Consider the following 13,542-nt stretch of genomic DNA (forward strand, 5'->3'; position numbering starts at 1 on the left):
GTGAGCGCAAATTGGCAGTGAAATAGAGAGGGCATGCAACACTATATAGTGCAGATCTGCACTATATAGTCTAAATCAGGCATGTCCAACGTTGGCCCTCCAGATGTTTTGAAACTACACATCCCAGCATGCTTTGCCACCATTTTGCTATTAGAGAATGCTAAAACTATTGCAAAGCATGCTGGGATGTGTAGTTTTAGAACATCTGGAGGGCCAACGTTGGACATGCCTGGTCTAAATTGTGCCCCTCCATGCATGCCGTGCGATGCGAGTCCCGATACGAGTCTGATCGTATGGGACTCGCATCTCACAGCATATCCTGCCGTGTGTACACACCATTAGGCTCATGCACATTGTCATTCATTTTTTATTAACAGTTTCTTATATAGTGCCACAAATTCCATTGCACTTTACAATTGAAAAACAGTGTACAGTCAAAAAGGTAGGAGGGCCCTGCTCGCAAGCTCGTGTTAATCTAAAAGTTTGTTGTCCTCTCCACTGACCCCCCTCCTTCACATTTACTCGATAAATATATAACCCTATTTAATGGGATGTTTCCAAAAATACTTTTCAACAGAAGCGTTCCGAGAGTAATATATAGAGATTTACAGTTGAACTCACGGGGTAATAAAACCAAGGATAATACCAGGAGCTAAGCAGCCACAAGATTACAGAAAGTATAACTGTTTGCGAAACACGTGCAGAACTCCATCAAAGCAAAGCTCTCATAATGAGGGGTTCAAATGGGGCCAGTCTGTTTACAAAATGTTGCACTGACCTCAAATTGCTCTTATTAATGGATGTGTTTAACCCCCTGAGTGCCAGCGTTGCTCTGAGAGATTCTCAAAATATCAGCTAAAAATTTAAAAATATCAGCGCCACTCACAGCGACTGTTTTGAAGTATAAATGATACAAGTACAGCCGAGTCAATTCATGGAAGTTTAGATAAATATTGCCCCCAAAATAAAGAACAGTCGCTGTGAGTAATAATGCAGGCACTGGGATTTGTATAAAGTGTAGTATAGCTTTTTGATCGTTTTTGTTCCTTAGATATTAAAACACCAGGCAACTTTACAAAGTAGGAAATAGTAGCACTGTACCTTGAGTCTTCCTGACACAAACCAAGGTACAGGTATTAAAAAATAATAAAGACTAATGATCTATGCAGAGACGGATTTTCCACCAGGCAACCTAGTCACCTGCCTAGGGCCCAGCAGGTCCCAAGGGCTCCATAAAAAGATATCCTGGGCAGTTAATTCTTAGAGGAGCATTGCGTGACTACCGTAGACCCGCCCTATCTTTTGATTGGATACAAAATATTTGGGCACACAAAATGGTCTCATCCACTCACTGTATGTGGGCAGCCAGGTTACTATAAATGGGACGCAGGTATGAAGCCTACTTCCAAAAGATCAGATTTGTCCGCAATGCCGATGGTCACGCAACTGAGCATTTATCGGTAGACTGTGTTTATGCCAAGGTACTCTATCAGCAGCAAAAATATAGTTCTATGGATTGTTGAAGGAGGCTCCCAAACTGGTATCTTGCTGGTGCCCCATGAGGTCCAAATCCGCCTCTGGATCTACAGTATGCTTTTCTGGGATTGGAAAAGACTGATTTGTGGTGATGTCCTGTAACAGTAGCCCTAGCATTTGCTGCAGCTGGGTGGTATACAGTATACGGAGCGTATGAAGATGTGTCAAGGATTTATAGTGACAGAGAACAGCTAGATTGCAGATTGTTCTGAGAATGTGTAAAGGGTCAATTCTCTATTATACTGTACAGTCAGTCACCGCCAGGTCACACAGTCTCTGTGACTGTAACATGCACAATTATCATTAAGACTCGCGCAGGGTTTAAAACGGTCACGAGTGTTTGCCAAAAACAAGAGGCAGCACTGTATTTTCATTTCCCGGAGTGTGTCTTGTGTTTCGGCCAAATAAATCATCTTGCCTTTGATTACTACTTTGTTGGGAGCGAGCGGGAGCTTGTAGACAAGTGCCCCATTATTCCTCTCTCTTTGGCCTCTATGTGAGAACTCCAAAAAGGGAGCCGCAGTCAAGTAAATGAACACTGAGCAGTAACCCTTCTGTGATGCGCACTTTCCTCCACTGCATGATTGTGTCCGATAATGTTACACAGAGCGGCATTAATTCGTAACGAAACACTCTGTTTTTTAGGTACAACCAGTTGCTAAAACAAAAAGTGCAGCTAGAAGACCTGGAGAAGGCGCTGAAGGAGGAGCAGGGCAAAATGTTTCAGGAAAACAAACAACATGAGATGTTATCTTCAGACTACCAGAGACTCACCGAGGAGCACGAGAGGTAATTATGGCCTTGTACATTTTGAAGGTGATTCAGGTGGTTTGCAAAGCATCTTTGGTTTGCAGATGGACAAAACCATGTGCACTGCAGGTGGGGCAGATGTAAAATGTGCAGAGAGAGTTAGATTTGGGTGTTACTTTGTTTCTGTGCGGGGTAAATACTGGGTTCTTTATTTTTACACTGCAATATAGATCTCAGTTTGAAGTACAAACTCCACCCAAATCTAATTCTCTCTGCACATGTTACATCTGCCCCACCTGCAGTGCACATGGTTTTTTCCATTAGCAAACCAAATGTGCTTTGCAAACCAACCTGAATAACCCCCTTTATTACCGCTGATGACTTTACTGGAGCAGATACATGTGAGGAGTTAATTATTCTGGCACAAGATGCTTTTGTTGATGGACAATTATTCACCGTGATGTCCGCGCCTTAGATACGATTGTTGCCATTCATTGGTGTTCTCTACATAATAGTAAACACAGTATGAAATGGCTGCTTGTAGTGGTCTTTGGTCCGCTGAGATAGATGTGGTGAGATTAGGTTCCCCGACTCATTATACAAAACATATTCCCCAATTTGCTACATTGGGGCATATGTATTAAGCCTGGGGAAGAGATCAAGTGGAAATAAAGTAGAAGGTGATAACGCACCCGCCAATCAGCTGTGTTTGAAAAATGGCAGGCGTTGATTGGCTGCTGCGTTATCACATTCTACTTTATCACCACCTTATCTCTTCCCCAGGCTTAATACATCTGCCCCATTATTTTTGTAATACATCGTACACACGGTGCGATTCAGGGTCACGTATGATTTGTTTTTGACTATATAGTCAAAATCGAATTGAAATCGAACGGTTTTTAGCTGCATTCAATGCAGATGCGCGCTCAAGTTCAATCTATATCAAATAGAAAAATAGACTGTGCAGGCAAGACTATATAGTACAGATCTGTGCTATACGGTCATAATCGGACGGGTACGCTGTGCTGTGCGAGAGGGGTTGCCCGCTGCACCAAGCCAAATCCACACAGCGTCCCGCCACACAGACCATCGATTGTGCATCATTTACAGCATACTCCATTCTACACCATAACACTATACATCGATGACCCCACTAGGGAGTGGAGCACGGTGAAACCAAAACGAATCGTTGGAAACCATCAGGTCTGGTCACCTGACTTGGAACAACACTGCTCGGTGCGCAGTACCAGCTGCCTCATAACACTGTTTATGGTAACACCCATCACCGCTAGCCCTGAAATACAGGGAATGGTAGGGTCCAGATCATTGTCACTCTGAAGGCACTTTGGGGGTTACAAGGTAACCCAGCCGGTGACCGTATTTCTCTTTACACCACTGTCCAAAGCTAGCGGAAGTCGACCTTCTTAATATTTCCAAGGATGTGCATTCTCTGATATCTTTGAACATCTTCCCTTATTTGTAAACAGAAATATGTAATTAGTCACATGATTTGATTAATGATGGATCTGACCCCCGCTTGGCACATTTATTTGATTTCATTTACCAGTCCTGACTTGTGCGTCCGTCTAGTCCCGTATCCAGCTGACCCCTCACAAGGGACGAGATTCCACTTGTTGCCAGGGCAACGCCGGCTGCGGTAATGACCAAGTGACAACTGCTTGTACAACTCCATTCCATGGGAGATTGCACATTAATATTGAATAATTCTCCTGGGTAATAACGAGTGAATAAAGAGTGAAAGACCTGCAGCTTCAATTTAGGAAAGCGCTGGGGGAGGCACAGTTGTCAGGTCGCAAAGATCTTCCTATAGCCTGACAGTGTGCTCGTTACAGACTGGAATAGGAGGTTCTCCAGGAAGATCTTCGCTCCTGATGATCGTTACGTCTGTGTTTGATGGGAAATGATTCATAATAAATGAAATCCACTATTCGTTGAGAATGATCGTTACGCAGTAATCCAATATTAATGACATTTAGCAAAGCAGGGACCTATCGCCTTCCCATATACTGACTGTACAATGAGATGCCAGCAATTTTCTTCTGTGCTGTGACCTTCATCAGTTCTCCATAGATTTTTGGTGGTGGTGTCAGGTTAGTATCTTGCCCCAAAAGCAAAGGTGGATTTAGGTGTATGCGATTGTTAGGTTGACACACAAGGTCTACTTGCAATGTGTCGACCAACTGTAGGTCGACATGGCTTAGGTCAACACATAAAATGAGTTGACATGGCTAGGGTTGGATGGTCGACACAAGCATTAGGGCGCAATGGCTAGATCGACAGTCAAAAGGTCGACATGGGGTTTTTCACTACTTTTTTTTTTTTTGCCGACAGGCGGTATTTCCTGCCCTACCATCCACTAGGGCGTGGAGGGAGAATAAAATAGTGTGCCGTGCGCAGCGAGGCACCGTGCCCGAAGCATAGCGGGCGGAGCGAGCAATGCGAGGGGCTGCGGTTGACTTCCAACTGTGTCCATGTCGACTGTCGACATTCGGGTAAAAAAACTGTGAAAAAACCCATGTCTATCGAACGCATTCGTCGACCTTGTCCCATGTCGACGGAGACACCTGATGACCTTCACCCATGTCGACCTAGAACCCTGTCGACCTTGCTGCCTGTCAACCCAATGGGGTGGACCTAATGACTGTTGACCTAAGTCTGGTCGACAATATGATCCACACCGCCCATAGCAACCAATCAGATTCTACTTGTCCATTATATAGCACCTTCTAGACCAGGGGTGGCCAAACCGCTCTGCGAGATCTACCACGGTCCACGTTTTCCAAATTGCCTAGCTGCTGCACAGGTGTAGTCATTACAAATACCCCTTTCACATCGCAAATGCCAAGTCGCATCTGGAAGTTGGACACGGGTCTGTCTTGTGAGCGATCCGGCATTTACGAGGTGACCTCCCCGTAGCGACCCGGCAATAAGCCAGTTCGCTGACATAAGAAAGGGGTGGGGTGGGGCGGAGTAGCGGCACATCATCAGGGGGGAGGGAGAAGGCAGCACTTGGAGCTGATGCTGACTCCTCCCTATAGTGTGAACGGGACCTGGGTTGCTCGACTCGGGTTACCAGTTTACAATACCGAGCAACTTGGGTCCGACCTGGGATTAATCCTTCTTTTAACCCGAGTTGGAATGCTGCATTACTGGATCTGAGTTTTTCCTGTTGGCGATTTCACACAGCACAGTGACCTGGGACAACCCAGCAACAGCCTGGGTTGGACCCGGGTTATTTATGCAGTGTGAAAGGGGTCTAAATGTCACATTTTAAACCTGCTCTATTCATTCCTACTATAGATCCACAGATGGCCTGACACACATGAACTGCTGGTACTGTAGATCTTCAGGACCGGTTAGGCCACCCCTGTTCTATAGGAATAATTGCTACAATCTGACTGGTTGCTAGGGGCAACATCTCTAACTTCTAAAAACTCACACTTTACCGTTCATTAAACATCAAATAATGTTTTCTTTAAGGCTTCATCACCAGTAGAGGAATCCTATGTGATCTACAAGATATGTGGCTGGTATTCGTCCCTAATAGACATGTAATTCCAAGATATATAATTGTGTGTGGAGCCACATTTCAGTGTAACCGCCACTTCCCACACTACTAGATTTCCTGCCAAAGCTAGAACACAAGGAGAACTCCTCAAATAAAAATCCCTAACCCAATGACCCTTTCATTTAAGCTTCTGGACAACTGGAACCACTCGGAGAAGCTGGAACGTTTGCTTGCGATTCAGATTCTCTCCCAAATAAAAGATCGGTCTTAAACATAGAAATGTCTTATAGGTGGCAGCTGCGGCATTTAGTGGGATCACTCAGGCTTTTTGTTGTTGTTGATATGTATGGAAAAGGAAAGTTAAGTTACACTCCCATCAGACCGGAGCGATCCCACTGTCGGTGCCCGGTTCTTGCCCCATCGCACACATTATACGTAAAGACGGGTCCAGCAAAGATCCATGTGACTACGGACCGGATACACACGAGCTGTATGCTAAAGCTTGCTAATGGTGTCTATGTACTATGCATTGGATGGAGATCAAGTACTAGCCAATGAGCTCATAACTGCCATTTTTCAAACAGCGTGTATCGTGGCAGTCTTTCTGGTTGGTACTATATGTCCGTCCACTTTATCTCCATCCAAGACAAAGCCGGATGATTTACAGACAGTCAGGATTCCGACGGTGGTTTCTCCAACATCAGAGTCCCGGCGGTCAGGAACCCGACAGTCGGAATCCCGATTTCCATGGACTATTTCCCATCATGGGGGTCCGTGAACCCCATAGAGGGAGAATTGAATAGGTCGTTGCACCCCCCTGTCGGCTCCTATCTGTTGGGATTCAAATGTCGGAGAAACTAATCCCGACTGGCAGATAGTTATACCATACCCCTCTAGTCATACACTTCTATAATATGGCCCTTTTTAACACTATTTACACTTTTTAGACCCATCGGGCCGATACATTGTGTGAAAAGTGCCATATCGTTATGTGTTTTACTTCCGGATCTGTGGTATCTTGCGCATCAAATCGGATCCAGAGATTGCCATGGCTGCTGTACGGATTTGATATATCCTGTCACAGGCAATGGCTATAAATCATATGCAAAAGTACCGCATTGGATGTATCACATGCGAGGCTGCATGGGATACCTCAGCTTATGTGGGGGGGGTTAAGCAATTCAATACAGTGGGGGGGGGGTCAGGCTGCTGTTGTCATTTATTGGGCATGTTTGGCTTTCACTTATTGAATGTTAGGATCTGGACCTAGATCTTCAGCAGGTTCTTAGGGGGAGATGCGTCAAAGCTTCGAGAGAGATACAATATAAAGAGATAAAGTACCAACCAATAAGCTCCTAACTGTCATTTGTACAGCCTATAAAATGACAGAAGCTGATTGGTTAAAGCTTTGCTAAATCGCTCCATTCAAAATAAAAAAGAATTAAAAATTCTCTTTGCGTCTATTCTTGTAAATTGATAATATTATTTCGGACTCCAGTAATAACACTGGAAGGATGACCATAAGCAGGAGGTGTGTGTTGGGGAATTGGGGCACCACTTACTTCTGGACTTCATAATACAGGTGGTGGTTGTCCGTTCCGCCAGCTTGTAACTCACGACGACCGTTTCTTCTCTGTCCCCTTCAGACTGAACCACACCTACAGGCAATTATTGCGGGAGAATGAGAGTCTGCAAAGCGACCATAAAAATATGAAGAGTTCGCTGAACAACGGGAAACTGGAGCAGACGCGGTTAGAAGCCGAGTTCTCCAAACTGAAGGAGCAATATCAGCAGTTAGATATCACATCCACAAAGCTCAATAACCAGTGCGAGGTGAGTCCCGAGCCTGTCTGTGTATCTGTCTGTCTGGTTCTCCATCACTGGTTATACACATCTATGGCCATATAACAGAGGTGTGGATTAATAGACGGGTTCTCTAACATCCCGTTCGTGCTTCTTGTTTGTGGGTATTGTGGCGCTTTTGGAGGCGGCATTTCCTGTTGCTCCTTATTGGCCACACATGTGTCAATATTGCAGTAACCAGCGGGCACTTGGACCAGTGACACTGTGACTGTTCACAGCCTGAAAACAATAATGATGTTTAAAAGCCTGTGGTTTATCTGGATGGTACACGGACAGTCACCTGAAAGGAACTTGTCACATTTGGTCTGTAAATATGTAGCCAAATTGGATAGCACCATGCCGGAAGATGAGTCTAAAGGCTCCATACGCTCTTATACGATGCCAATGCATCTAGCCGAGGAATATGGTGACCCAAATGTTCTGTGCCTAACACCGATTCCTGGTGCGCGGTCACTTGCGCATTGGAGCCCGAGATAGCACGGGCTGCAGGCAGGATTTGTTGGATTCCGCAGCACTTGCTTGGATCTCATGTGATATATATTGTGGACCGCATAGGATGTATAGCATGTGATCCTGACGCTTGAGAGTCCGGCGACCAGTTGGCCGGGGATGCATGCGATACGTTGCAGTGATATATGGGCACCTTAAACTGGGTACACTTCTATACAGTTGTCAGAACAATCACTCAGGACCGTTAGCCAATAAACAGCATATGTCTGGACACTGCAGGACTGAGGGATTGCATCTAATGTGCAGATCACAGTGTGTGCCCGCAGGGGGGCGGGGGGATCGTTCCAGAGAGCAGAACATTTATCGGTTCCTCCAAGTGATCAGTATATGGCGGACCCCGGCTAATGTAATATGAACGCTCTCTGCGGCTACTGTAATAATGACACAATTTCAATGCTCTTCACTGAAGGAATAAAGAAGCTTTCTTTTAGTTTCGAACCAGTGGGTTTTATTTCTGGACAATTGGGGAACCCACAGATTGTCTCAGTGGTTCTAGTGTAATATACTGCAGACCAAGAGCCTCATACAGCATGGATCGAAAAAACAAAATCTTTCCCTAATGGACAAAACCATGTGCATTGCAGGTGGGGCAGATGTAACATGTGCAAATAGTTATTTTGTAAATACTGGCTTCTTTATTTTTACACACCCCTCCCAATCTAACTCTCTGCACATGTTACATTTGCAAGTACCTTTTGTAGCAGGAACAAACCATACTGCAATGCAAAGGGTGAAAATACATTTGTATTTTGCATGCAGGGTAAATACCATCTGCTTGTGCATGCAGCTACCCCACAAATGCTGGACAGCATTACCTTTACACTGTAATGTAGATTTTAATTTGCCCAAGCCCCACCCAAATCTAAATCTCCCTGCACATGTTACACCTGTCCTATGGTTTTACCAAGGTGCTCAGTTACTATATTCGCCCTCCTCCAGCTCAGAATCCGGCCCATAATGTCATAATCTAGCTCACAGATTCTCAACCGCGGTCCTTAGGACCCCACACCATGCAGGTCTCCTCACAGACTCACAAGTGTAATAATTAGCTCCAACTGTGGATCTTTTAAAATGTGTCGATGAGTAATAAACGCACCTGTGCACCTGCCGGGTGACCTGGAAAACGTGAACGGTGTGGAACGAGTTTGAGAACCCCTGATCTAGCTTGCGCACTCAAGACTGCCACAATAGATCATGGATCCTTATGAAAGCGATAAGATCTGCCGCAGTTGTGGCGGAATACAGTTCATCTGGAAAGTTTTCACAGCGCTACACTTTTTCCACATTTTGTTATATTACAGCCTTATTCCAAAATGGAATAAATAAAAACGTTATTTTTTGGTGTTTTTATTTTGAATAAATTAGCCAAAAAATCTCCCAGAAACTTTTTTCACGTTGTCATTATGGGGTATTGTATGTAGAATTTTGAGGGAAAAAATAAATGTATTCCACTTTGGAATAAGGCTCTAACATAATGGAATGTGGAAAAAGTGAAGCGCTGTGAATACTTTTTGGATGCACTAGATGTGAGGGCATCTATTCCCTATGCTGGGTACACACCAGAACAATTTGGCCTCAATTCTCCCAATTTCGATGCAAGTTGGACTGATTGTATGTGAACTGGGCATGTTTTGGGACCGATTTCGATCCGATACGCATCCCCGCTAGTTGTTTGGTTCGTTTACAGATCATGATCGGATCGGATGCAGATCTTGTGCCCCAACAGATCATGCGACCATCATACAATCGTCTTCTGGGGTGTACCAGGCATTAGAGTTTTCTGTTGCAAACTAAAGGAAATTTGGAGACAAAAATAAAACAAAACTTTCCTACTGGAATTTTTTTTATATAAATATTTTAAGTTTCTTGAATGGACTTCAGTGTAGACTGACTGGGTTAGCTCCTTGCTGCCATTTGTATGCTGTATGTTAAAGGTTTCTTTTGTTCTTATTGATGTTTTTGTCCACAGCTTTTAAGTCAGCTAAAAGGAAACTTAGAAGAGGAGAACAGACACTTACTAGACCAAATCCAGACATTAATGTTGCAAAACAGAACATTGTTGGAGCAAAATATGGAAAGCAAAGACCTGTTCCATGTTGAACAGCGACAATACATGTAGGTTTAAAGCATGATCTTCCATCATCAGTTTCACCGGAGACCCATATTACTTATATGTGCTGTTGGGAGACCCTGCTCCTTTCTAGCTAACTCTGTCTAAAGAAGCATGTCTTTGATAAGTAATAGGTCGAGCTGATTGGATACTATAAGCAACGTCGTCACCTGTTTATAAGGCTTGATACACCTCACCCTCTATCTGTTACTTCCTACATATACCTATTATCCCCTTTTTACACCATTATAGAGCCCCTTTTACAGGCAGCCCTGTCCTCACTAATGTATCCTCACAAGTGGATTGGTCACTGACTCCACACGGTCTTACACGCCTAGTAGTTATCAGCCCATCAAACTGATGGACACCATAACAATAGTGTCAGTACAGAGGCTGTCAGGTACCATCTAGTGGCCTCTGGCGAGCAAAAACACAAATTCCTCCCAGTTCAATAGCAATAGCCAGCAGACCCTGTGGTGACTTGGAGGCGCTGGGTAGTTGTGGCCACTTGGGGTCTCCGGGTGCTATTGCTACATCCCTGCTGGGACCAGCCCCTATTGAAAATGTCCCTTCCAAAATGGCCACTTTTTTGGTAATGGCATTTTTAATGGGTTCAGGAGTGACAAACCTGTGGGCGGCACCAGCTGGCAGAGGGGGGCGGGAATCCTCTTACAATGATCGGGATGTGGCGTGGTGGCAATAGAGAGGCACCTGACAACAAGCAGGTATTTGGGGGGGGGGGGGGGGCATAGTTATGATAGAGTCCTCAATGATTCCCCCCCATAGAGGTAAGAAGCATCATTTAACTTTTTAGCATATACGATAATGAAATACTCTGTGCTGCTGTGAGCTTTTTGATATTATATAATCAGTGTTATTTTACAGCCCCTAGAAATTTTTATCAAATTATAAAAAACATATGAGACAATTATTCCTTCATGGGTTTATTCATAGTATATTTCAGATTATTTCTGTATTTAGGTCCCCATACCTCCCATCATCCCAATATCAGCGGGACCGTCAGCGCGAGGTATGGATTATTGTTATGGACGAGCCCCAATTTTCAGATTCCTAAATAATAATCACAATTAAAATAAATAATTCCAATGTTAAGTTTTATTATTACCCCTTTGTGCACTAAAAATTATTTGAAGTATTTCAGTTGAACCTTTCAGATTCCCGTTTGCATACTAAAGCTACCAGTATGCTTTTGGCCTATAGGGAGATACACGTGCAAACTCCACACAGATGTGGCCTCGGTCAGTTTTGAATTCATGGCACTGCCGCTCTAACCCTGTGCCACTGTAACCTACATTAACCCATTTCATACTGGTTTATTAAACTTGACGTATTTAAACTTTGCAGAGATAAATTAAATGAGCTCAGACGACAGAAAGAGAAGCTGGAGGAGAAGATCATGGATCAGTACAAGTTCTATGAACCGTCCCCTCCGAGAAGGTACATTGCACATGATTGCTTTCTTGTGGGAAATTGCTATATTGCTGATCACTGAACTAAGTCAGTAACTTCCGAATGTGCTGATTAGTTCATGGCTTTGAAGCCTAAATTCCTTCCTGCATTCCGGCACTAGACCTGAGATACTTAGGGGGAAATTTACACATTTCACACGGGATGTTGCTAATGGCAACCAATCACAATCTACTTATTTATTTAGCACCGTTTAGAAGATAATAGACAGTATCTGGTTGGTTGCCCATAGAAATCCCATCTTAGTAAATTTCCCTTTTAATGTCTGCGTGTCTCTTGCGCTAGCTGAAGCAGTGGTCCTCAACGTCGGTCCTCAGAACCACGGATGTAATGTAGCTACACTACAGATTAGTATGTTGTAAATAAGCTCAGTTCTCTGCCCTCAAGGAGAGGTAACTGGATCACCCTAAAGATGCGGAAGCTGATCAAATCCAAGAAGGACGTAAATCGGGAACGTCTGCGCTCTCTCACGCCTTCCCGGTCGGAGTCCAGCGAGGGGTTCCTGCAGCTGCCCCCCCAGGACAGCCAGGATAGTTCATCCATAGGCTCCAATTCTCTTGAGGACGGACATCCGCTCGGGGCCAAAAAGAGCAGCAGTGAGTACATTGCAGAGTTACTGCGGGTTTATTTCATGGTTATTTGGGAAGTTTCCGATTGTCGTTACGGGCTGGGTAGATTTACCGGGCGGCCGCTTCTCTGCATGTCAGACCTCGTACTGTAAATCAGCACGGCTATTAAGTGGAACCCAGGCCACGCTTCGAACTCTAAATTAGTAGTGCTTCAAATTCTGAGGACAAACAAGCCAAGAAGCGGCGACTTAGTAAATCAAGTCCTATTTTTCAATCTTGTAACGAAATAAGTGTTTTGGTGAAAAAGCATTTAATTTTCCTGTTTAACGTAATTGGGAAAAGATGTATAGACTTGAATAGTAATAAAAGTTTGATTCATTGGTAATAAGAAAACAGCACGATCTAGAAAAGTTTATGTTTTATTCTGCAATACAGATCTGATTGTATGTACATATATGTCAAGTACGCAGCGTACAAGAACGGCAGAAATATTTCATATGTTTCTATAACGGGTTCAGTCTGATGACACAAGATGTTCTCCTGTTCATGACACATTCAAGTAATAATGTCTCTGTCCCCATCTCCTTGCCTGCAATATCTCGTGATGAATGTTAGGTTTAAGCTGTGTTGGGACACGTTGGATGGAAGTAGCATTATACAATCCACTATAGCACACTTGTTAAACACATTAAACGTAGGAAATTGCTGATATGTGTTCTAAATTATACAAAAAGTTTTATTTTCACATCCATTTACCTTTACCTAAGCGGAAACTAAAAACTAGGGAGGCCAATCCCGGGATTGAGCCTTCCAATCCCGGGAATGCGGTATTAGTGCCCGATAGTAAAATACCGGCAGACAGCAGCGTGGCTGATAGGAACAGTGTGCTGTAGCGGCATCATGGCGGTGGCCGGGCTGCGCAGCGTGACCCCTGACATCACGTCACGCTGCACAGCCCGGCCGCCGTCATACCGCTATGGCACACTGTTCTGTACTAGGTTGCCTGGCCACACACCTGCCCGCTGTGCAGCTCGTCCTACCTGGCCGTCCGCTGTGCAGCTCGTCCTACCTGGCCGTCCGCTGTGCAGCTCGTCCTACCTGGCCGTCCGCTGTGCAGCTCGTCCTACCTGGCCGTCCGCTGTGCAGCTCGTCCTACCTGGCCGCCCGCTGTACAGCTCGTCCTACCT

General features: G+C 44.6%; 1 protein-coding gene across 14 annotated transcripts in view; it reads left to right on the forward strand.

The window, feature by feature from the left end:
• Nucleotides 1-13,542, forward strand: part of CCDC88A (coiled-coil and HOOK domain protein 88A) — a 178,333-nt gene that overhangs the window by 135,317 nt on the left and 29,474 nt on the right. For 11 of the 14 annotated variants that reach the window (XR_014471551.1, XM_083175194.1, XM_083175192.1 and 8 more), the window contains exons 21-25: nt 2,182-2,325; nt 7,462-7,648; nt 10,158-10,303; nt 11,664-11,756; nt 12,159-12,382. Coding sequence is in view for 13 of the 14 variants with exons in the window: in XM_083175194.1 (XP_083031320.1) it covers nt 2,182-2,325; nt 7,462-7,648; nt 10,158-10,303; nt 11,664-11,756; nt 12,159-12,382 (794 nt within the window). In the remaining variant the exon portion in view is untranslated. The remainder of the gene's footprint in view (nt 1-2,181; nt 2,326-7,461; nt 7,649-10,157; nt 10,304-11,663; nt 11,757-12,158; nt 12,383-13,542) is intronic. The other 3 variants (XM_083175197.1, XM_083175193.1, XM_083175203.1) reach the window with 1 other exon arrangement.

Source organism: Crinia signifera, chromosome 3 (assembly GCF_055691185.1).
Source record: "Crinia signifera chromosome 3, ASM5569118v1, whole genome shotgun sequence".
NCBI lineage: Eukaryota > Metazoa > Chordata > Amphibia > Anura > Myobatrachidae > Crinia > Crinia signifera.